This window comes from Neoarius graeffei, chromosome 12 (genome assembly GCF_027579695.1).
Source record: "Neoarius graeffei isolate fNeoGra1 chromosome 12, fNeoGra1.pri, whole genome shotgun sequence".
In the NCBI taxonomy this organism is placed as follows: domain Eukaryota; kingdom Metazoa; phylum Chordata; class Actinopteri; order Siluriformes; family Ariidae; genus Neoarius; species Neoarius graeffei.
The window spans coordinates 14,779,955-14,803,250 of record NC_083580.1 but is presented as its reverse complement, the minus strand read 5'-3'; the positions used below and the strand labels follow the sequence as shown (position 1 = coordinate 14,803,250).

The 23,296-nt window shown below is 43.7% G+C and overlaps 2 protein-coding genes across 5 annotated transcripts in view; one reads left to right on the top strand and one right to left on the bottom strand.

Annotated features, from left to right (window-relative positions):
* Nucleotides 1-10,781, bottom strand: part of LOC132895223 (endoplasmic reticulum metallopeptidase 1) — a 62,153-nt gene extending 51,372 nt beyond the window's left edge. For 3 of the 4 annotated variants that reach the window (XR_009655714.1, XM_060935566.1, XM_060935567.1), the window contains exon 1: nucleotides 10,422-10,781. Coding sequence is in view for 2 of the 4 variants with exons in the window: in XM_060935566.1 (XP_060791549.1) it covers nucleotides 10,422-10,669 (248 nt within the window). In the remaining 2 variants the exon portion in view is untranslated. Of the gene's footprint in view, nucleotides 1-5,604; nucleotides 5,672-10,421 lie in introns of those variants that run through there. The other variant, XM_060935568.1, reaches the window with a different exon arrangement.
* mlana (melan-A) overlaps nucleotides 1-23,296 on the top strand; it is a 61,955-nt gene that overhangs the window by 7,678 nt on the left and 30,981 nt on the right. The window lies entirely within an intron of this gene.

Sequence of the window (23,296 nt, the reverse complement as noted above, 5' to 3'; positions counted from 1 at the left end):
ATTTTCATCATAGGTACACTTCAACTATGAGAGACAGAATGGGGGGAAAGAATCCAGGAAATCACATTGTAGGATTTTTTATGAATTAATTGGTAAATAAATTGGTAAAATAAGTATTTGGTCAACTACAAACAAGCAAGATTTCTGGCTCTCACAGACCTGTAACAACTTCTTTAAGAGGCTCCTCTGTCCTCCACTCGTTACCTGTATTAATGGCACCTGTTTGAACTCATTATCAGTATAAAAGACACCTGTCCACAACCTCAAACAGTCACACTCCAAACTCCACTATGGCCAAGACCAAAGAGCTGTCAAAGGACACCAGAAACAAAATTGTAGACCTGCACCAGGCTGGGAAGACTGAATCTGCAATAGGTAAGCAGATTGGTGTGAAGAAATCAACTGTGGGAGCAATTATTAGAAAATGGAAGACATACAAGACCACTGATAATCTCCCTCGATCTGGGGCTCCACGCAAGATCTCACACCGTGGGGTCAAAATGATCACAAGAACGGTGAGCAAAAATCCCAGAACCACATGGGGGGGGGATCTAGTGAATGACCTGCAGAGAGCTGGGACCAAAGTAACAAAGGCTAACATCAGTAACACACTACGCCGCCAGGGACTCAAATCCTGCAGTGCCAGACGTGTCCCCCTGCTTAAGCCAGTACGTGTCCAGGCCCGTCTGAAGTTTGCTAGAGAGCATTTGGATGGTCCAGAAGAGGATTGGGAGAATGTCATATGGTCAGATGAAACCAAAATAGAACTTTTTGGTAAAAACTCAACTTGTGTTTGGAGGAGAAAGAATGCTGAGTTGCATCCAAAGAACACCATACTTACTGTGAAGCATGGGGGTGGAAACATCATGCTTTGGGGCTGTTTTTCTGCAAAGGGACCAGGACGACTGATCCGTGTAAAGGAAAGAATGAATGGGGCCATGTATCGTGAGATTTTGAGTGAAAACCTCCTTCCATCAGCAAGGGCATTGAAGATGAAACGTGGCTGGGTCTTTCAGCATGACAATGATCCCAAACACACCGCCCGGGCAACAAAGGAGTGGCTTTGTAAGAAGCATTTCAAGGTCCTGGAGTGGCCTAGCCAGTCTCCAGATCTCAACCCCATAGAAAATCTTTGGAGGGAGTTGAAAGTCCGTGTTGCCCAGCGACAGCCCCAAAACATCACTGCTCTAGAGATCTGCATGGAGGAATGGGCCAAAATACCAGCAACAGTGTGTGAAAACCTTGTGAAGACTTACAGAAAACGTTTGACCTCTGTCATTGCCAACAAAGGGTATATAACAAAGTATTGAGATAAGCTTTTGTTATTGACCAAATACTTATTTTCCACCATAATTTGCAAATAAATTCTTTAAATATCAGACAATGTGATTTTCTGGATTTTTTCTCATTTTGTCTCTCATAGTTGAGGTATACCTATGATGAAAATTACAGGCCTCTCATCTTTTTAAGTGGGAGAACTTGCACAATTAGTGACTGACTAAATACTTTTTTGCCCCACTGTACATACATACAGTAACATGAGCTCAGGACTGAACTGGGGATTCACGCTTTCCACTTCTTGACAGAAACTGTAGAGCATATCACGTGCCAAGAACTTAACGTGAGCAAATACAGAAAGCCAGTGTAGATGGGTGTAACGTGCATCACTCATTCATCTTCAGTAATCACTTTAGGCTGGTCAAAGCCTTTCCCAGGATCAATCAGGACGGGACACCAGTCCAACACAAACATCACACACTCGCACCAAGAGCTGCCAATGGACCAACTGGCATGCACCAACCAGATGGGAGGAAACCAGAGAAACCCTTATAGTGTAGTCACACTAGAGGCAGAATGAGCCGGAATGAAAATTCTTCGTATATTCCGGGATATTCAAAGTGCATTCTAAAAATTCCGACTGCATTCCAAACATTCGGGCCCATTCTTGTGGCCGGCCCAAATGTTTTGCTTATGCTCAAAACATTCGAGGTGCATTCGAAGAGAAGAAATATCGAACGGCATTCGAAGTGTATTCGAACTGCATTCTGACTGCATTCTAAATATTCTTACGGCATTCCAACAGCATTCGAAACATTCTGATCGCATTCGAGGGGAAAATCGAAACGGCAAGCCACTTCAAATCCTGCCAGAATGTCCCGAATGTGCCTCGAATGAGCCGGAATGAAAATTCTTCGTATATTTCAGGATATTCGAAGTAGATTCTAAGTATTCGAGCTGCATTCTCTTTGAATTCTTAGACGTTCGAAACATATTCAGCGGCTATTCCGGGAGCGTTCTGACTGCATTTGAGGCACCTTCCGACCAGCAATTGAACCGCACTTGTACGGAATTCGAAGTGGATTCTTAATATTCTTAGAGCATTCGAACAGCATTCTAGGTATTCCTACTGGTGTTCCAACTACATTTGAACTGCATTCAAAAGCTAATACACCCAGAATGTGCAAGAATCAGTCGAGGCGGGTTCGAAGAGCATTCGAACGTCATTCTTACAAAAGCTGTAAGAATGTTGGTTAGTTTGAAATTCCCGCCCGAATGTGGCACGAATTTTGAAAAAATTTTTCATTCCGGCTGGTTCTGCTTGATTCCTGCTAATTCCAAATAAGTGTGATGGGGGGCCTTACAAACATGAGAACATGTACCTGAGCTCAGGACTGAACTGGGGACTTGTTTGTTCAATCCTGAGCTTGGCGTACAATCATGTTTGTATGGGCGGCCATCCACTGTCCAAAAACATACAGGTAGTCGGATTGGCTGCGCTGCATTTCCTGTACGTGCGAATGAGTGGGTGCATGGTGCCTTCAGATGGACTGGTGTCCCAAGGATAGGTGATGGATCCAGCACGACCCAAACCAGGATAAAACCATTACTGACGTGTCCGACTAGCAGATTTTCACATGACAAGCGTAATCATTTGTGTGAAGAGAATCTAAGGGTAGTATCTCACTTGGCTACGACAGCTTGTGAACGTCATTCGCCAGAGTGTTTCAAAAGTGTCTTGAAACAAACATTCGCGGGGCTTCTCAATTTCCTCGCATGAGTCGCAAAGTGTCGCTCCTTTGTCGCTGAAATTTTGAACATGTTGGAAAAATTTGTGCGACAAAATTTCTCTCAAAATAGCCGCAAACGCGTCGCTGGTGTCGCAAAGCCGTCGCGAACCCTTCTCAAGTCAGTTTCCGTGAGGCTTCCTCTACTTCCCTGCCTGCTAAGGGAAAGCCGGGCTGCGACAGCCTGCGACTAGTTGGAGACACAACAATTGCGGTAAAATATGCGAATATCAATTCAGTGCAATTCCAAGTGAAAATTGTCGCGAATTCGCATATTTTATTGCAATTGTTGCGTCTCCAACTAGTCGCAGCTCAGTGAGATACTGGCTTAAAGGGCATATCACGGGTAAATTCAGGAGCAAGATCAATGTAATTCTCCTATTTTATATTAAACTTTGGTAAAATATCTAACATTTCTGAATTCTCTGCAATTTTTTTTACCTTGCGCAATACCAGAATAATTCAGTAGAAATCAAGCCATTTGAGGCGAATTGGTCCGCCTCTGAAAAAACTTGGCATTTGGATTTCCCGGCAAATGTTGATTTTCGTGACGTCACGTGTAGGACGCCTCCCTCTGAATCCTACGTCAGCGCTGGTTTGTTTATGAGAAAACGACCTGGTGGTTTTCTGCAAATTTCTTCAACGTTATCACGAAATTATTAAAATGGTTAACAGATGTATCGTAGGAGGGTGTAGCAACACCAATCTTGATGGGATTAGCACTCATCGTTTTCCAAAAGACCGGACAATGAGAGAGAAACGGGAGCGCTTGGTCTACACAGGCTGTGCACTGAAACTGCACAAGCTCGCGCAGCCTGCTGGCGCTTCCGCAGGTAACGTCACGAATCTGGCTCCAGACTCCCTTGGGATTTTTCCAGATGCATTTTATTTTTTTCTGCTGTAGACAGATGGCCTTGTGCAAAATTACCATTCTGGATGAGTGTGTAAAGGGACATACTTTCATATTTAAAAAAAAAAAAAAAAATACCATGAAATTGTTCCAGAATATGCACTTTAAAGTGCATATCATGGGTAAATTCAGGAGCAAGATCAATGTAATTCTCTTATTTTATATTAAACTTTGGTCAAATATCTGTCACATTTTGTGCAATACCAGAAAAATTCAGTTGAAATCAAGCCATTTGAGGCGAATTGGTCCGCCTTTGAAAAAAATTGGCATTTGGATTTCCCGGCAAACACTGATTTTCATGACGTCGCGTGCGGGACGCCTCCTTCTGACTCCTACGTCAGCGCTGGTTTGTTTATGAGAAAACGACCTGCAAATTTCTTCAACGTTATCATGTAATTATTAAAACGGTTAACAGATGTATCGTAGGAGGGTGTAGCAACACCAATCATGATGGGATTAGTACTCTAGTGTAGATTGGTCTACACAGCCTGTGCACTGAAACTGTGCAGGCGACATCACGAATCTGGCTCCAGACTCCCTTGGGATTTTTCCATCTCATCTCATTATCTCTAGCCGCTTTATCCTGTTCTACAGGGTCGCAGGCAAGCTGGAGCCTATCCCAGCTGACTACGGGCGAAATGCACCAGGTCATCACAGGGCCGACACATAGACACAGACAACCATTCACACTCACATTCACACCTACGGTCAATTTAGAGTCACCAGTTAACCTAACCTGCATGTCTTTGGACTGTGGGGGAAACCGGAGCACCCGGAGGAAACCCACGCGAACACGGGGAGAACATGCAAACTCCACACAGAAAGGCCCTCACCGGCCACGGGGCTCGAACCCGGACCTTCTTGCTGTGAGGCGACAGCACTAACCACTATGCCACCGTGCCACCCTTGTGTAAAGGGATATACTTTCATTTAAAAAAAAAAAAAAAAAACACGAAACTGGTCCAGGATATGCACTCTAAGAGGGATGAACGACCATTAGCGTGCATCAGTTGCCCCCTAAAAATGAAAAGTTCCTCCGATCATGATGCATTTTTGTTTTTATGTTCCTTTTGGTAAGAAAACACACTGGGTGAAATATATTGACAAAATTCAAAAGTTTAATGGTGGCACCAGGAGCTCAAAGTTATGGAAAAAGCTGCTATTTTATGACAAAATTCCGATCACTTTTCATGAAACATTATGTCACCTTATAGAGTATACGCTACCAAATATCTTAGATACACATTTTTAGTACATATTCTAAATATATTATCAAGCACAGTTTGAGTTTTAGCTGTTCACTGAATCATTGTTCAACTACTTTTAAACAATACAAATGTATTATGAATCACATTAATGCTTCTCAATCGCTTGCAAAGGTTCTTAACATGATCTCTGGGTCACAAGAAATCAATAAATGGAGTCCAACATTGTGATTCAAACCTTACGCGAAAACATAAAATAAGCGTTTTTTGGCAAAAAATGAACCTCATGGTGCCACCGTTAGACTTTTGAATATGGTCAAAAAAAGTGTTACAGGATGTTTTTATTGGTGAAAAGGAACACCCAAACAAAAATGCATCAGATTTTATGAAAGTGAGGGCAACTGATGCACCCTAATGACCATACAGAGATTGGAGATCTCCAGTGAAGATCTATTGCCATGAGAGAGAGAGAGATGTCTGTGAAGATTCTCAGTCATCCAGGTCATGGTATACTGTGGGTGGTAAAAGAGAGCAACTGGACCTGCTTGAAGATTCTTGAAGACGTTTCACCTCTCATCCGAAAGGCTTCTTCAGTTCTGTCTGACTGGCAGGGAGCATCAGGTATTTATCCTCTCATGGATGAAAAGCTCATCTAAGGTGTCACTCAGTGCGTTTACATGCGCATAGAGAAAATCGAATTTCTGCCGTAGCTCGACTGAAATCGAAGTTCTAAATGCCATCGAAACACCTTAGCTCGGCTGAAATCGAACCGAACTGGATTTCTCGTAATCGAGCTACGCGACCTAGATTATGCGATTGTAGCCGAGCTACTTAGTGCATGTAAACCCTATCGAGCTACTTACTTCAGCACTGCCCCTTCCGGAAGTGACGAGCTACACGTCATCAACAAGAGACAAACGTCACTATTCTGCGTTGGCTAATCCCGCCTCTTTGGTGGAAAACAACAAGAATGTAGGTAAAGGTGTTTCTCGTAAGCCGAAAGTTGTTGACGAAATCATTATCAGAGAAGCACAGCACGTCAACATCCCACCACTCCTGGCTGCGACTCCGCATCCATACCCTCCTTTCAACGGAGGTTGCTGCCACGGCCTCACACAGCGCCTGGACCAAAGCCCTTGCCCTCCTGCTTCTCAATCGCCTCCACAATGCCAGGTTATTGTGTGATTTCCGCCGCCGCCACAAAAACCACATCGCCAGGTCTCGCCTCATCTCCATGCTTTACTTGCAAACTTGAAGAGTGCGCTCTTTTTTTTTTGTTTACGTATTACGTAGATGTGCTTATTACGTGTCAATTTGCGCATGCGGGACACTTTTGGGTCGTTTTCTGTTCATATTGGAGATCGCATACAAGTCTCATATAATTGGTAATGTGAACGGCCTAACAAAAAAATCGGATTTCACAACAAATCCGATATGGGTCGTTTCAGGTTGCAGTCTGAACGTAGTGCAAGTAGCTCGGCAAAAATCGCATAATCTAGGTCGCGTAGCTCGATTACGAGAAATCAAGTTCGGTTCAATTTCAGCCGAGCTAAGGTGTTTCCATGGCATTTAGAACTTCGATTTCAGTCGAGCTACGGCAGAAATTCGATTTTCTCTATTGCCGCTTTTCCACTACCAACGCGGCTGAGTTGGGCTGAGCCGTGCCGTGCTGAGTTGGGCTGAGTCGAGCTGAGCGGGGCTGTTGGAGTTGCATTTCGACTACAACCGCGCTGAACCGTGCTGGCTGGAAGTGGGTGGACACATTGGGTGGAGTTAGCGAAAGTGGGTGGACGTCACGTGATGTCGTTAGGCGGCGCAAACAGTGACATCAGTGACCTTTTAAGCGGTAGTCTCACGACCCGGATAGTAAACAATAAACATGGAGGACATGGAGTCGTTAGTGTTGCTGGTCTTGGTGCTGTGGCTTGTTGTCACCGACAACGCCAACAGATACTGGCAAGAGCGTATAGATGAGGCGAGGCGCATAAGGCTTCAGAAATTCTCGTAATTATTCTTCTTCCGGGTTTGCGGTGTTTACAGATCCCAGCGTGCTCGCGGGGCGTGTGTGGGCATGTGAGGACACTCCTCCTCACCAATCAGTGCACAGGGGAGTGTCTCCTCACGCCCCCAGCCTCACTCGGCTCGCTTTGGCTCGCTTCAGCCCTACTCCAAAACCGTGCGAGTTTTGGGTGCTGAGTAGGGCTGAAGCGAGCTGAGTCGTGCCGCTCTGAGGTAGTCGAAACGCGAGCCGTGTCAAGCTGAAAAAGGGTAGTGGAAAAGGGCCATATGTGCATGTAAATGCACTGAATGACACCTTAAGGCCTCTGCATGCTCTTGCGACAAGGCTTTGGGTCAGTCCATGAAATGATGTTACTTTTCATTGGTCCGGGTTTACATAATCATTTCATCTTTAATTTCCATGATTTAAAGAAATATTTAGCAGATTATCCATAAATATTGTTTGAAGAAATAAAATAAATTAAAAAATGAAGTTTTCTTTTGAAATAAAGAAATGTGAAACATTTTCTTCCCCTGTGACTGGACACGGATGACACGTTTTTTGTGACATGGAATATTTGCTGACTTTGAGCTTAAATAAACCTTCATTACTTTCTGAGAATTTCAATAAAATTAGTTTCATGGTACTTGCAATTTAGTTTTACACTCACATAATAAAGTTAAGAAGGTTCTATAAACTATTTAGCTTCGAATTCATCCACTAAAAATAGGTTGTGAACGTAACATTGTGGTGTCCTACCGTGTTACGTTAGAAACCAGGCTTATAAAAAATGATAAAACAAGTTGAAATCATGATTGATGTTTTTAATATAAAGAAGAATATACTATAAAACGATGTAGGTAGAAAGAAATTTAAACAAAAGGGCAATAAAAGAAATTATCGATGTTTTTTCTCACATCCTAACTTGGCGTCCACTCACTTCCTGGTTCGTTCACAACCTGCGAGACCTATTTACTCAATCTAGGTCAGCTGAACTGACGCGAGAGAACTTCTCGCGGGATCTCACACACCACAACACGTGCTCTAGAGAAGTGCAGATATAAGTGTGACTAAGTAAAGTAGTGAATTCAATAATCTCATTTACCCCATATAGGATGAAACTGTTTCCTGTTAATGACTGTTGTTATTGTTCAAATCTTAGAGGTTTTATGAAGTTTGTGAAATACTGGTATTTCATATTTTCAGTGTTTATGATGTTGAACTAATATTTCTAATGAATTCTTATTCAGTGTTAATGTTTAAAGTAAGCAAATAAAAGCAAAAAATTGATTTGATCAATATTTTTCCTTTATTTTTAAAAGCTTGTTCGTGTCCTTGTTACATTAGCAACCGGGTAAATATTTATGGATTTTATCATACATTGTAGATCAGGAGTTATCTTAACAACTGTGTTATTTTCTTATATGGTCAATGCTTCATGGAAATAAAAGTTGTTTTCAGTTGTAACTTGTTTTAAGTGACTCCCTCTATGTCACATTTTGGTAACCCCATTTCATGGACTGACCCCTTTCGCAGATAGCTTTTCGCAGACAGTTGTAATTTATCGTTGAGCGGGGAGTAATAGGCGTGCGCGATGTTATTCACCGCCACAACGCAAGGGGGCGCGAAGTCGCGAAATCGCTAGGAGTAGTTGGTGGAGTGTTTATCCTCCGGTTACTTATAATGACTAGAACTGGAGTCGTATAGATGTCTGTACTTCCTCACTTCCTCGATCAACCGCTCTTCGTGCTGCTCCATCTTCGCTCGTGTTTTTAAAAATGCCGGTCATGAAAACAAAAACCGGGAAAGTAGGGAAGCGGAAGTGCGTGTACAGCGGATGTAGAGTGGACCCATCGGAGCCCTCTTGTCTGCGACGCTTCTGCGGTGGTCACAATTTTTGGGAGGTGCGCGCAGAGCATCTGCGAAGGTGCGGGGGCTACAGGCCTCTGCATGCTCTTGCGACAAGGCTTTCGCAGACAGCTTTTTGCAGACAGTTGTAATTTATCGTTGAGCGGGGAGTAATAGGCGTGCGCGATGTTATTCACCGCCACAACGCAAGGGGGCGCGAAGTCGCTAGGAGTAGTTGGTGGGTGTGGTTAGTGGAGTGTTTATCCTCCGGTTACTTATAATGACTAGAACTGGAGTCGTATAGATGTCCGTACTTCCTCACTTCCTTGATCAACCGCTCTTCGTGCTGCTCCATCTTCGCTCGTGTTTTTAAAAATGCCGGTCGTGAAAACAAAACAAACCGGGAAAGAAGGGGAGCGGAAGTGCGTGTACAGCGGATGTAGAGTGGACCCATCGGAGCCCTCTTGTCTGCGACGCTTCTGCGGTGGTCACAATTTTTGGGAGGTGCGCGCAGAGCATCTGCGAAGGTGCGGGGGCTACAGGCCTCTGCATGCTCTTGCGACAAGGCTTTCGCAGACAGCTTTTTGCAGACAGTTGTAATTTATCGTTGAGCGGGGAGTAATAGGCGTGCGCGATGTTATTCACCGCCACAACGCAAGGGGGCGCGAAGTCGCTAGGAGTAGTTGGTGGAGTGTTTATCCTCCGGTTATTTATAATGACTAGAACTGGAGTCGTATAGATGTCTGTACTTCCTCGCTTCCTCGATCAACTGCTCTTCGTGCTGCTCCATCTTCGCTCGTGTTTTTAAAAATGCCGGTCGTGAAAACAAAACAAACCGGGAAAGAAGGGGAGCGGAAGTGTGTGTACAGCGGATGTAGAGTGGACCAATCGGAGCCCTCTTGTCTGCGACGCTTCTGCGGTGGTCACAATTTTTGGGAGGTGCGCGCAGAGCGTCTGCGAAGGTGCGGGGGCTACGCAGACGCCATCTGCGAGGACTGGGTTGTCAGTATAAATTGGGAGCTTTTCATCCATGAGAGGATAAATACCTGATGCTCCCTGCCAGTCAGACAGAACTGAAGAAGCCTTTCGGATGAGAGGTGAAACGTCTTCAAGAATCCTCAAGCAAGTCCAGTTGCTCTCTTTTACCACCCACAGACAGACAGACAGACAGAGAGAGAGAGAGAGAGAGAGAACACACTCAGTAGTCACAGATTCTTCAGACTGTAGGAACAAAACACAGACTAAATGAAATAAGATCATGTGTGAAGCAGGACATGAGGATGAGGTCTCTCACACACACACACAGCTGAATCAGTGGGCTGTCAGGTCGAGTTTCAGCTTCACTCTTCCCCAGCAGTGCACTGTATACAGTACGGGCTGCGTGCAGAGCTTACCGGGCCCGGGACGCGCTGAACTCCCCGGTGGCTTTTCCTGTCACGAGCTGCTTCAGAGACCAGTGCACGGAAACCCAGAGCGCGCATATGAACACGAGCACGAGCGCGCACGCGACTCCTTCGCTTAGCACAAACGAGCCTTCGTGTTTCTTCTTCTTCGCGTCTTCACGCTTCGCAGAGCCGCTGTTCTCATAACACACGTTATTCTGAGAGGACCTGAGCCTCCGGATAGCGGTGTCACCTTCCATTTTGACGTTCAACTAAACCCCGGCAAACCCAGCTCCCGCGAAGCTTCGGACCCAACGCGCCGAAGGTCAAACTTCCGGCATCATGTGACGTCACTGCCACTGTTTTTATTAAGGCTCGAGCGCTGAGTGAACGCACCTAACACTTCCGGGTTTCGGGTTTTCGATAGAGGGCGCACCGAGTGTGTCAAATGTATTCTTATTTTTATTAAGGGTTGTTTTACAATCAGGGTACGCGAGCTAAAAATCACATTTAACACTTATTATCTTCAGTATCAAAAGGCTTGATTAAATAAACTTGGTTGTTTGTTGTAGCCCTGTGATAGCTCTATTTACCATGCAAAATTTGGTGATGACGTTATTTTTGGTGAATGTATGGTAATGTGTCATATTTAGCAAAATTACTCGTGTCATTTAGAAAAAGTGCTTTTTTGACCACAGGTAGCTCCAAAAGGGATGCACTTACATCATTCTTTATACCATAAAACACATATTTGGTTCCATATCATTGGAAACATAGTTAAGTTTTAATGTTGAATGGTTAGCGCTGTCGCCTCACAGCAAGAAGGTCCTGGGTTCGAGCCCCGGGGCCGGCGAGGGCCTTTCTGTGCGGAGTTTCCATGTTCTCCTCGTGTCCGCGTGGGTTTCCTCCGGGTGCTCCGGTTTCCCCCACAGTCCAAAGACATGCAGGTTAGGTTAACTGGTGACTCTAAATTGACCGTAGGTGTGAATGCGAGTGTGAATGGTTGTCTGTGTCTATGTGTCGGCCCTGTGATGACCTGGCGACTTGTCCAGGGTGTACCCCGCCTTTCGCCCGTAGTCAGCTGGGATAGGCTCCAGCTTGCCTGCGACCCTGCAGAAGGATAAAGTGGCTAGAGATGATGAGATGAAATAACATATCTAAAATGATTATTTTCATGGGCGGCACGGTGGTGTAGTGGTTAGCGCTGTCGCCTCACAGCAAGAAGGTCCGGGTTCGAGCCCTGTGGCCGGCGAGGGCCTTTCTGTGCGGAGTTTGCATGTTCTCCCCGTGTCCACGTGGGTTTCCTCCAGGTGCTCCGGTTTCCCCCACAGTCCAAAGACATGCAGGTTAGGTTAACTGGTGACTCTAAATTGACTGTAGGTGTGAATGGTTGTCTATGTGTCAGCCCTGTGATGACCTGGCGACTTGTCTAGGGTGTACCCCGCCTTTCACCCGTAGTCAGCTGGGATAGGCTCCAGCTTGCCTGCGACCCTGCAGAAGGATAAAGTGGCTAGAGATGATGAGATGAAATAACATATCTAAAATGATTATTTTCATGGGCGGCACGGTGGTGTAGTGGTTAGCGCTGTCGCCTCACAGCAAGAAGGTCCGGGTTCGAGCCTCGTGGTCGGCGAGGGCCTTTCTGGGTGGAGTTTGCATGTTCTCCGCGTGGGTTTCCTCCGGGTGCTCTGGTTTCCCCCACAGTCCAAAGACATGCAGGTTAGGTTAACTGGTGACTCTAAATTGAGCGTAGGTGTGAATGTGAGTGTGAATGGTTGTCTGTGTCTATGTGTCAGCCCTGTGATGACCTGGCGACTTGTCCAGGGTGTACCCCGCCTTTCACCCGTAGTCAGCTGGGATAGGCTCCAGCTTGCCTGCGACCCTGTAGAAGGATAAAGCGGCTAGAGATAATGAGATGAGATGAGACACACACAGGAAGTAAATAGTATTCTTAATTAATTGAAAAAGGGGTAGGATTAAATAAGCTAATGCTTCTTCCTACTCCTTTTCAAACATGTTAAGTTAATATTGTTCCATTGTTTTTTTGTTTGTTTTTCTTCTCTTCTGTTTTGTACTACTTTGATATGTTTGAAATAAAGCATTCATTCATTCATTCATTCATTTCTTTTTACACCACAATAATAACTAGATAATTTTATCATAAGAACATGTCTGTGAAGATTCTCAGTCATCCAGGTACATAGTAATCTGTGGTTGGTAGAAGAGAGCAACTGGACTTGCTTGAAGATTCTTGGAAAGTCCAGTTGCTCTCTTCTACCAACCACAGATTACTATGTACCTGGATGACTGAGAATCTTCACAGACATGTTTCTACGCACTTTGGGATGAGATCCCTTCGACTGGTGCGGGAGTATGAGAGGACTTCCAGAAAACTGGCAGACATCTTAGCCAGAGAGGATCGTTCATTTTTGTCAACCTGGAACGACCATCACTGAACAGAGGTGGATGTCTAAGACATCTTTTATCGGCCACCTACAATGCAGCCATCAGAATTCTGATTCGGATTCTATGATGATCCATGAGAGGATAAATACTTGATACTCCCTATTAGTCAGACAGAACTGAGGAAGCCTTTCGGATGAGAGGCGAAACGTTTTCAAGAATCTTCAAGCAAGTCTAGTTGCTCTCTTCTACCAACCACATAACAAGAACGTTTCTCATTTCTCTCTCATCATAATAATGAGATACCTTTTCATATTTCATCATGATAACGTTTCTCATGCAGTAATTAGGACTTAGTGGCTCATAATAATTATTTCATATTTCATAATAGCACAGTGGTGTAGTGGTTAGCGCTGTCGCCTCACAGCAAGAAGGTTCTGGGTTCAAGCCCAGTGGGCGACAGGGGCCTCCCTGTGTCTGCGTGCAAAGACATGCAGGTTAGGTTAATTGGTGGCTCTAAATTGACCGTAGGTGTGAATGGTTGTTTGTCTGTCAGCCCCGGCTCTCATGAGATACACCCTGGACAAGTCGCCAGGTCATTGCAGGGCTGACAGACAAACAAGCATTCACACTCACACCTACGGTCAATTTAGAGCCAACAATTAGCCTAACCTGCATGTCTTTGGACTGTGGAGGAAACCCACGCGGACACGGGGAGAACATGCAAACTCCACACAGAAAGGCCCTCGCCGGCCCCTGGGATCAACCCAGGACCTTCTTGCTGTGAGGCAACAGTGCTAACCACTACACTACCGTGTCACCCCAGCTACAGATAATGGATGGATAATAGCACGGTGGTGTAGTGGTTAACACTGTCTCCTCACAGCAAGAAGGTTCTGGGTTCGAGACCAGTGGCCGACAGGGGCCTTTCTGTGCGGAGTTTGCATGTTCTCCCCATGTCTGCGCAGGTTTCCTCCGGGTGCTCCGGTTTCCCCCACAGTCCAAAGACATGCAGGTTAGGTTAACTGGTGACTCTAAATTGACTGTAGGTGTGAATGTGAGTGTGAATGGTTGTTTGTCTCTATGTATCAGCCTTGCAATGATCTGCCGACTTGTCCAGGGTGTGCCCCGCCTCTCACCCAGAGTCAGCTGAGATAGGCTCCAGCTTGCCTGCGACCCTGTAGAACAGGATAAAGCGGCTAGAGATAATGAGATGAGATAATAGCATGGTGGTGTAGTGGTGAGCGCTGTCACCTCACAGCCAGAAGGTTCTGGGTTCGAGACCAGTGGCCGGCGAGGGCCTTTCTGTGCGGAATTTGCATGTTCTCCCCGTGTCTGTGTGGGTTTCCCCCACAGTCCAAAGACATGCAGGTTAGGTTAACTGGTGACTCTAAATTGACCGTAGGTGTGAATGTGAGTGTGAATGGTTGTCTGTGTCTCTGTGTCAGCCCTGCGATAACCTGGCGACTTGTCCAGGGTGTACCCCGCCTTTCACCCGTAGTCAGCTGAGATAGGCTCCAGCTTGTCTGCAACCCTGTAGAACAGGATAAGCGGCTAGAGATAATGGATGGATAATAGTGTAATGGTGGTGTAGTGGTGAGCATTGTCGCCTCACAGCAAGAAGGTTCTGGGCCTTTCTGTGTGGCCTTTCTCCCCGTGTCTGCATGGGTTTCCTCCAGGTGCTCCGGTTTTCCCCACAGTTAATTGGTGGCTCTAAATTGACCGTAGGTGTGAATGTGAGCGTGAATGGTTGTTTGTCTCTATGTATCAGCTCTGTAATGATCTGGTGACTTGTCCAGGGTGTACCCCGCCTCTTGCCCATAGTCAGCTGGGATAGGCTCCAGCTTGCCCACGACCCTGCACAGGATAAGCGGCTACAGATAATGGATTACAGGCATTTAGCAAACACTCTTATCCAGACCGACATACAGCATATCCTGGGGAGCAGTTGGTGGTTGGGTGCCTTGCTCAAGGGCCCTTCAGCCATTCCTGCTGGTCCAGGGAATCGAACCAGTGACCTTTTAGGCCCAAAGCTGCTTCTCTAACCATTAGGCCATGGCTTCCTCCAAACATATTTTTGATGGGCTACAATATATTAACTCACTGGAGCACAAAACTCAAGGAGCATGTCACGTTCCTACATAGTGTCAGATTGTGTCTGATTGGCTGCATGAACCTACAGCACTGGGCTCGTTTCAGTTAGCCCACAGCCTCGTTTCATATCATTCTGTCTGTTTTTTTGTTTTGCTTTTTTTTGTATGATTGTTAGTGGTGCTAACAATTAAAAAAAAGTCACATATAGTCCTCTTTAAAATGTTTGTTAACTGCAGATAAGATGATATGGATGCCCAAAGTATGAAATATTATATTGATTTTTCTTTTACCTTTGAACGGCAGAGAAGCTTAGCCCAGCTAGCTCTTTGATACGAGCTTCCCCTGATTATGACATACGACATTCACCGGCTACTTTATTAGTTACACCCATACACCTGCTGTTTTCTGCAGTTCTCTAATCAGCCGATCCCTTGACAGCAGCACAATGCATAAAATCACGCAGATACAAATCAGGAGCTTCAGTTCATGTTCACTTTAAACATCAGAACGGGAAAAATTGTGATCTCAAAGTGTGACTTTCTTTCACTGTGGCATGGGTATCGGTTTGAGCCAGATGGACTGGTTGGAGTATTTCGGAAACGGGTGATCTCCTGAGGTTTTCACACACAACAGGCTCTAGAGTTTACACAGAATGGTGTGAAAAACAAAAAAACACTGAGTGAGCGACAGTTCTGTGGGTGGAAACGCCCTGTTGATAAGAGAGGTCAGAGGAAAACGGCCAGATTGGTTCGAGCTGCCAGGAAGGATATAGTAACTCGTAGCAACTCTTTACAACCGTGGTGAGCAGAAAAGCATTTCAGCATGCAACAGCAGAAGACTACATTGGGTTCCACTCCTGCAGCCAAGAACAGGAATCTTAGAATCAAGATCAAGTTGTTATTAAAGTGGCCAGTGAGTGTACAGTATGTGACTTCATTTTTTTTTTTTTTAAAGTGGTGGAAACAGATTTCCATCTACTGTATTTGTAAGAGACCCAACAGGCCTAGATTAACTGGATATTCAGGAAGTCGTTCAAATCGCTACATGCAGAAACTACTGATACACTGATATGAAACAAGACAAATAAACAAACTAAACAGACTAATTAAATAGACCAATGACTAACCTGCTCTATGGCCAAAAGTTTGTGGACACCTGACCATCACACCCATATATGGTTCTTCCCCAAACTGTTACCACAAAGTTTTAAACACAGTTGTATAGAATGTGTGCCGTTGCATTTCCCTTCACTGGAACTAAAAGGCACAAACAATACACAAAAGTACAGAGAGATAAACATCGACAGGGAACTAAACAAGGTGCTGAGCTGCAGAACAATGCAATGTGTAAGAGTGCGATTTGTAAAACAGTTTGCATTGTACAGTCGGACGAAAATGTTTGTACACCCTTTGGAATTTTTTACATTTCTGCCTAAATTGGTCATAAAACATCATCTGAACTCTCCAGCAATCTTAAGAATGAACAAACAGTGTCTGCTTGAACTAAAACCACCCAAACATTTGCGTTTTATCATATTTTTATTGACCATAAGATGGAATTATTCACAGGATAGGGAGGCATAAGTAAGTACAACCTTTGATTTAGTAGCTGGTTGACCCTCCTCTGGCTGCAATAACTTCAACCAGACGTTTCCTGTAGTTGCAGACTAGACGGGCACAACGATCAGGAGAAATCTTGCATCATTCCTCTTTGCAAAACTGTTGCAATTCAGCAAGATTCCTGGGATGCCTGGAATGGATGGCTTTCTTGAGGTCATGCCACAACATCTCGATTGGATTGAGGTCGGGGCTTTGATTGGGCCATTCCAGAACGTGAATTTTGTTCTTCTGAAACCATTCTAATGCCGACCTGCTTCTGTGTTTAGGGTCATTGTCCTGTTGCAGGACCCATCCTCTCTTGAGTTTCAACTTTTTGACAGATTGCCTCAGGTTTTTCTGCAAAATATCTTGATATACTTGAGAATTCATTTTCCCATTGATTATAGCCAGTTGTCCAGGCCCAGAGGCAGCAAAGCACCCCCACACCATGATGCTACCGCTGCCATACTTGACGGTGGGGATGAGGTTTTGCTGATGGTGTGCTGTACCGACTTTCCTCCACACATGATGTGGTGTGTTCCCCCCAAACAATTCAACTTTGGTTTCATCAGACCACAATATGTTTTTCCAGTGGCGCTGAGGAGCATCCAAATGCTTTTTCGCGAACTCCAAACGAGCAGAAATGTTCTTTCTGGACAGCAATGGCTTCCTCCGTGGCCTTCTCCCATGAATCCCATTCTTGTTCAGTGTCTTTCTTATAGTAGATGTGTCCACAGAGATGTCTGCATGTTTCAGTGATTTCCTCAAGTCTTCAGCAGACACTCTTGGATTCTTTTTACCTCATTGATGATGACTCGCAGTGCCTTTGGCGTGATCTTCGCAGGGCGGCCACTCCTTGGCAGAGTAACAACCATTCCAAATTGTCTCCATTTATACACAATTTTTCTAATTGTAGACACATGAACACCAAGGGTCTTAGAGATGGTTTTGTAACCCTTTTTAGCTTTATACAAATCAATTATTTTGTGTCTTAAGTCTTCAGACAGCTCCTTTGAGAGAGGCATGATGCACAGAACATGCCTCTCATCAAAACACACCTTTTAACTGGTTTTCCAGTGGGGTGGGTAGCTTACGACACACCTCAGTGATTGGACATCAGGTTGGCTCACACCTGAGTCAAACTGTTTAATCATCTAATTAGTCAAATTAGCTCTTGGATGAGCCTTAGCTAAGGGTGTACTTACTTATGCCTCCCTATCCTGTCAATATTTCCATCTTATGGCCAATAAAAATATGATAACATGTAATTGTTTGAGTGGTTTTAGTTCAAGCAGACACTGTTTGTTCATTCTTAAGATTGCTGGAGAGTTCAGGCGATGTTTTATGACCAATTTAGGCAGAAATGTAAAAAATTCCAAAGGGTGTACAAACATTTTCCTCCGACTGTAAATAGCAGCAAAAAGATAAGCAGGTGCAGTGTGTAAAAGTGTTGGGTTGCATCTTATGTACAGTATATATTCAGGACAAACTTCATTCTAAAACTATAATGAACGCACTTTTTGACCATCTAACACACAGCTATTTATAATCACACTGTATCACCCAGATGAGGATGGGTTCGTTTTGGAGTCTGTTTCCTCTCAAGGTTGCGTCCTCATGTTGTCTCAGCAAGTTTTTCACTTGCCACTGGCTTGCTTATTATGGATATATTTTTAATTATTTTTTTTAAATGTAAAAATTAAATCCAGAATTTATATATTTCTGTAAAGCTGCTTTGTGACAATGTCCACTATTTAAAAAAAAAACAATAAAAACAAAAACATGACACAAATAAAAGTGACTTGAATTGCTTATTGAGTAAAATTGAAAGAAACAAGCAAAAAAAACCCCATAATTGTCAGTTGCGCTAAAGCAGAAATGCTTCCCACATATTTGTTAATGGTGTTATAGTTTAATTTTTAATTTTTTTCACGGTACAAAAACCTAATCTGAAAACATCACGGTTTTGCAGTGTTAAGGCCCAATCCCACCATACTGATGACTATAAATAAATCAGTCCTCTACAGTTTATGTGGTTGGTGGTCACACCAGACCGATAACGATCCCTATAGCCCAGGCCTGGGTTTATCCGTATCAGTGAGATTGCTTCTGGAGCGATTTTTCCAGGCCTGGACCTGATCCGATTAAACATCTGACCAATCAGGTAATTGTTTGCATGTGGCACTGTCTGAGAGCATGCTATTTTTCCCCGGACATCTTTGTACATCCTTGTTGCATCATGAAGTCACAGAATATGGATTCACGTAAAAAAAATATTTATATATATATATATATATATATATATATATATATATATATATATATAACCCGATTCAGTTGGGACAAAGTACAAATTGTAAATAAAAACGGAATGCAATGATGTGGAAGTTTCAAAATTCCATATTTTATTCAGAATAGAACATAGATGACATATCAAATGTTTAAACTGAGAAAATGGATCATTTAAAGAGAAAAATTAGGTGATTTTAAATTTCATGACAACAACACATCTCAAAAAATTTGGGACAAGGCCATGTTTACCACTGTGAGACATCCCCTTTTCTCTTTACAACAGTCTGTAAACGTCTGGGGACTGAGGAGACAAGTTGCTCAAGTTTAGGGATAGGAATGTTAACCCATTCTTGTCTAATGTAGGATTCTAGTTGCTCAACTGTCTTAGGTCTTTTTTGTCGTATCTTCTGTTTTATGATGCGCCAAATGTTTTCTATGGGTGAAAGATCTGGACTGCAGGCTGGCCAGTTCAGTACCCGGACCCTTCTTCTACGCAGCCATGATGCTGTAATTGATGCAGTATGTAGTTTGGCATTGTCATGTTGGAAAATGCAAGGTCTTCCCTGAAAGAGACGTCGTCTGGATGGGAGCATATGTTGCTCTAGAACCTGGATATACCTTTCAGCATTGATTGTGTCTTTCCAGATGTGTAAGCTGCCCATGCCACACGCACTAATGCAACCCCATACCATCAGAGATGCAGGCTTCTGAACTGAGCGCTGATAACAACTTGGGTCGTCCTTCTCCTCTTTAGTCCGAATGACACGGCGTCCCTGATTTCCATAAAGAACTTCAAATTTTGATTCGTCTGACCACAGAACAGTTTTCCACTTTGCCACAGTCCATTTTAAATTAGCCTTGGCCCAGAGAAGACGTCTGCGCTTCTGGATCATGTTTAGATACGGCTTCTTCTGTGAACTATAGAGTTTTAGCTGGCAACGGCGGATGGCACGGTGAATTGTGTTCACAGATAATGTTCTCTGGAAATATTCCTGAGCCCATTTTGTGATTTCCAATACAGAAGCATGCCTGTATGTGATGCAGTGCCGTCTAAGGGCCCGAAGATCACGGGCACCCAGTATGGTTTTCCGGCCTTGACCCTTACGCACAGAGATTCGTCCAGGTTCTCTGAATCTTTTGATGATATTATGCACTGTAGATGATGATATGTTCAAACTCTTTGCAATTTTACACTGTCGAACTCCTTTCTGATATTGCTCCACTATTTGTCGGCGCAGAATTAGGGGGATTGGTGATCCTCTTCCCATCTTTACTTCTGAGAACCGCTGCCACTCCAAGATGCTCTTTTTATACCCAGTCATGTTAATGACCTATTGCCAATTGACCTAATGAGTTGCAATTTGGTCCTCCAGCTGTTCCTTTTTTTGTACCTTTAACTTTTCCAGCCTCTTATTGCCCCTGTCCCAACTTTTTTGAGATGTGTTGCTGTCATGAAATTTCAAATGAGCCAATATTTGGCATGAAATTTCAAAATGTCTCACTTTCGATATTTGATATGTTGTCTATGTTCTATTGTGAATACAATATCAGTTTTTGAGATTTTTGTAAATTATTGCATTCTGTTTTTATTTACAATTTGTACTTTGTCCCAACTTTTTTGGAATCGGGGTTGTATATAATACAAAGCCCGTATCTTTTATTCACTATTATGTGATATTTTCCATGAAATATCAGTACTAAACGAATAAACACATAAATGTAGGTAAGATATTTTAATTATGAACTTCAGCAGTCCAAACGTTTGTTTTCGACTTCTTAATTTTTTTATCCGTGACGCATCATCCGTATGAAATCGGTAACCAATCTGTAATATACTGAAACATCCGTGACCAATCTGTATTTTTTCAACCACTGGAGTGTGTGCATGGGTTGTTTTGAAGTCCAAGCAGTACAGTACGACCCGTAATAATGTGCTACTACTTGGAAGAAACTTCCATGCATTTATTTCCCTGAGTGGCAGGACCAAGCGATATTATAGTCGGGATTAGAGTTGTGGTGTGACTGCTCCAGACTGGAACTAAATTCAGGCAGACGGATAGTCAGAGTTGTAGTTATAGGTATAGATATCGATGTTGTGGGACCGGGCCCTTACTGCATCATTCGACCATTTGAATCCACACAAGCCTGCGGTACAAAATTGATCATGAACCAAAACTAAAGTGAAAAAGGATCAAATCCCCTAATTGTTGTTCTTTCTGAGAAAAAATTTTTTGGAAATGACTTTTCCACAAAATTTCGTACACTGTCGGTGGCTAGGAAGAAAGGTTGAACCATCCATCCATCCATTACCCGTAGCCGCTTATTCTGTGCAGGGTCGTGGGCAAGCTGGAGCCTATCCCAGCTGATTATGGGCAAGAGGTGGGGTACACCCTGGACAAGTCACCAGATCATTACAGAGCTGATACATTGAGACAAACAACCATTCACACCTACGGTCAATTTAGAGCCACCAATTAGCCTAACCTGCATGTCTTTGGACTGTGAGGGAAACCGGAGGAAACCCACACAAACTCCACACAGAAAGACCCCCATCAGCCACTGGGCTCGAACCCAGAACCTTCTTGCTGTGAGGAGACAGTGCTAACCACTACACCACCGTGCCATCAATGTTGGCCCACTGAACCCAAAAAATCTCACTAGTGCAGAAATGTGCAGCGTTGCAAAGGAAAATAAATAATAAATGTTCTTCTGTGCATTTCATAGTTAGGTACACGTTAGAAGTGGCATCAGAAGTAGCAAAGTAGCGTGTTTACGACAGTAGCGGATTACACAAACAAAGGGTTCACTGCAAAAAATTAAAATTTTAGGAAGTTTATTTGTCTAATTTTCAAGTCAAAACATCTAGCCACCCTTATTATAAGACATAATTGCCCAACAAGCAAAACCTCATTTAGCTAGAAAGGCTAGTTTTTAGACAGTCCATTTTGAAAATCTTGTATGGACAAAATCTCATCTCATCTCATTATCTCTAGCCGCTTTATCCTGTTCTACAGGGTCGCAGGCAAGCTGGAGCCTATCCCAGCTGACTACGGGCGAAAGGCGGGGTACACCCTGGACAAGTCGCCAGGTCATCACAGGGCTGACACATAGACACAGACAACCATTCACACTCACATTCACACCTACGGTCAATTTAGAGTCACCAGTTAACCTAACCTGCATGTCTTTGGACTGTGGGGGAAACCGGAGCACCCGGAGGAAACCCACACGGACACGGGGAGAACATGCAAACTCCGCACAGAAAGGCCCTCGCCGGCCACGGGGCTCGAACCCGGACCTTCTTGCTGTGAGGCGACAGCATTAACCACTACACCACCGTGCCGCCCCGTATAGACAAAATGTCTTGAAGCACCTTTGAAAATAAAACAAGTTTTTTTAAAAGAAGTAAGTACATTTTGGACATTTGTCAAATGCGGTTCATCTTGTTTCAAGAAAAAAACCAAAGTATGCTAGTTTTGGGAATAAATGAACTTTACTGAAATCTTTGAATCTTGCCCCCAAAATGCACTGTTGCTTTGGCGTTGTGTAAGCACTGTAAGTCAAAATGCGTAGATGTTTTGTCAGCTCACATATCCTAAGTTTACTGCGGCTGTTTTCCCAGTCATTCAGATTGAGATCCTTCTAGATGCTGTACATACTCTAGACCAGACAAGTGCCTTCAAAAAAGCTATGAGTGAGTGGAGGACAAGTTCAGTGGTTTGTTTTTTTTCCCCACCCACTCGTGAGGTTTTTGTTTGTGTATGAGGGGTTTACAAGATCAGGCACCAAACAAAAAAAACCAAATAGTCAGTGCCCCCAAAATGCACTGTTGCTTTGGCGTTGTGTAAGCACTGTAAGTCAAAATGCGTAGACGTTTGGTCACCTTGCATATCCGAAGTTTACTGCGACTGTTTTCTCAGTCATTCAGAGTGAGGTCCTTCTAGATGCTGTACATACTCTAGACCAAACAAGTGCCTTCAAAAAGGCTATGAGTGAGTGGAGGGCATTTTAGTGAGGTCTTTTTGGAATGCTGTGAGTTAAGTTCAGTGGTTTTTTTTTTTGTTTGTTTGTTTTTTGTGCCTGATCTTGTAAACCCCTCGTACACATGAATAGTCAGTGCCCCCAAAATGCACTGTTGCTTTGGTGTTGTGTAAGCACTGTAAGTCAAAATGCGTAGACTTTATTTTTTTGATTAATTTTTTTTTTTGGTGCCTGAGGTCCTGGGGAAGTGGAATCTTAAGAGATGTTTTAATGTTGAAATGGGAAAAAAAAAATAAACTTGTTGCAATGCTACACGTGTCGTCAACTTGATTCAAGATAGTCTCTGGTCTCATATCTAGAGTATTTTACTAATTACAGGTCACAAAAGGAGAATCTTTTAAGCTAGCAATGCTTAGTTGTAGAATTTAACAATCCTAATATTAGTATATTTATCTTAAATTCAGTTTTTACTGCTAAGACTTTGTCATGAATTGAAGTGAAATACCCTTAAAATGAAAT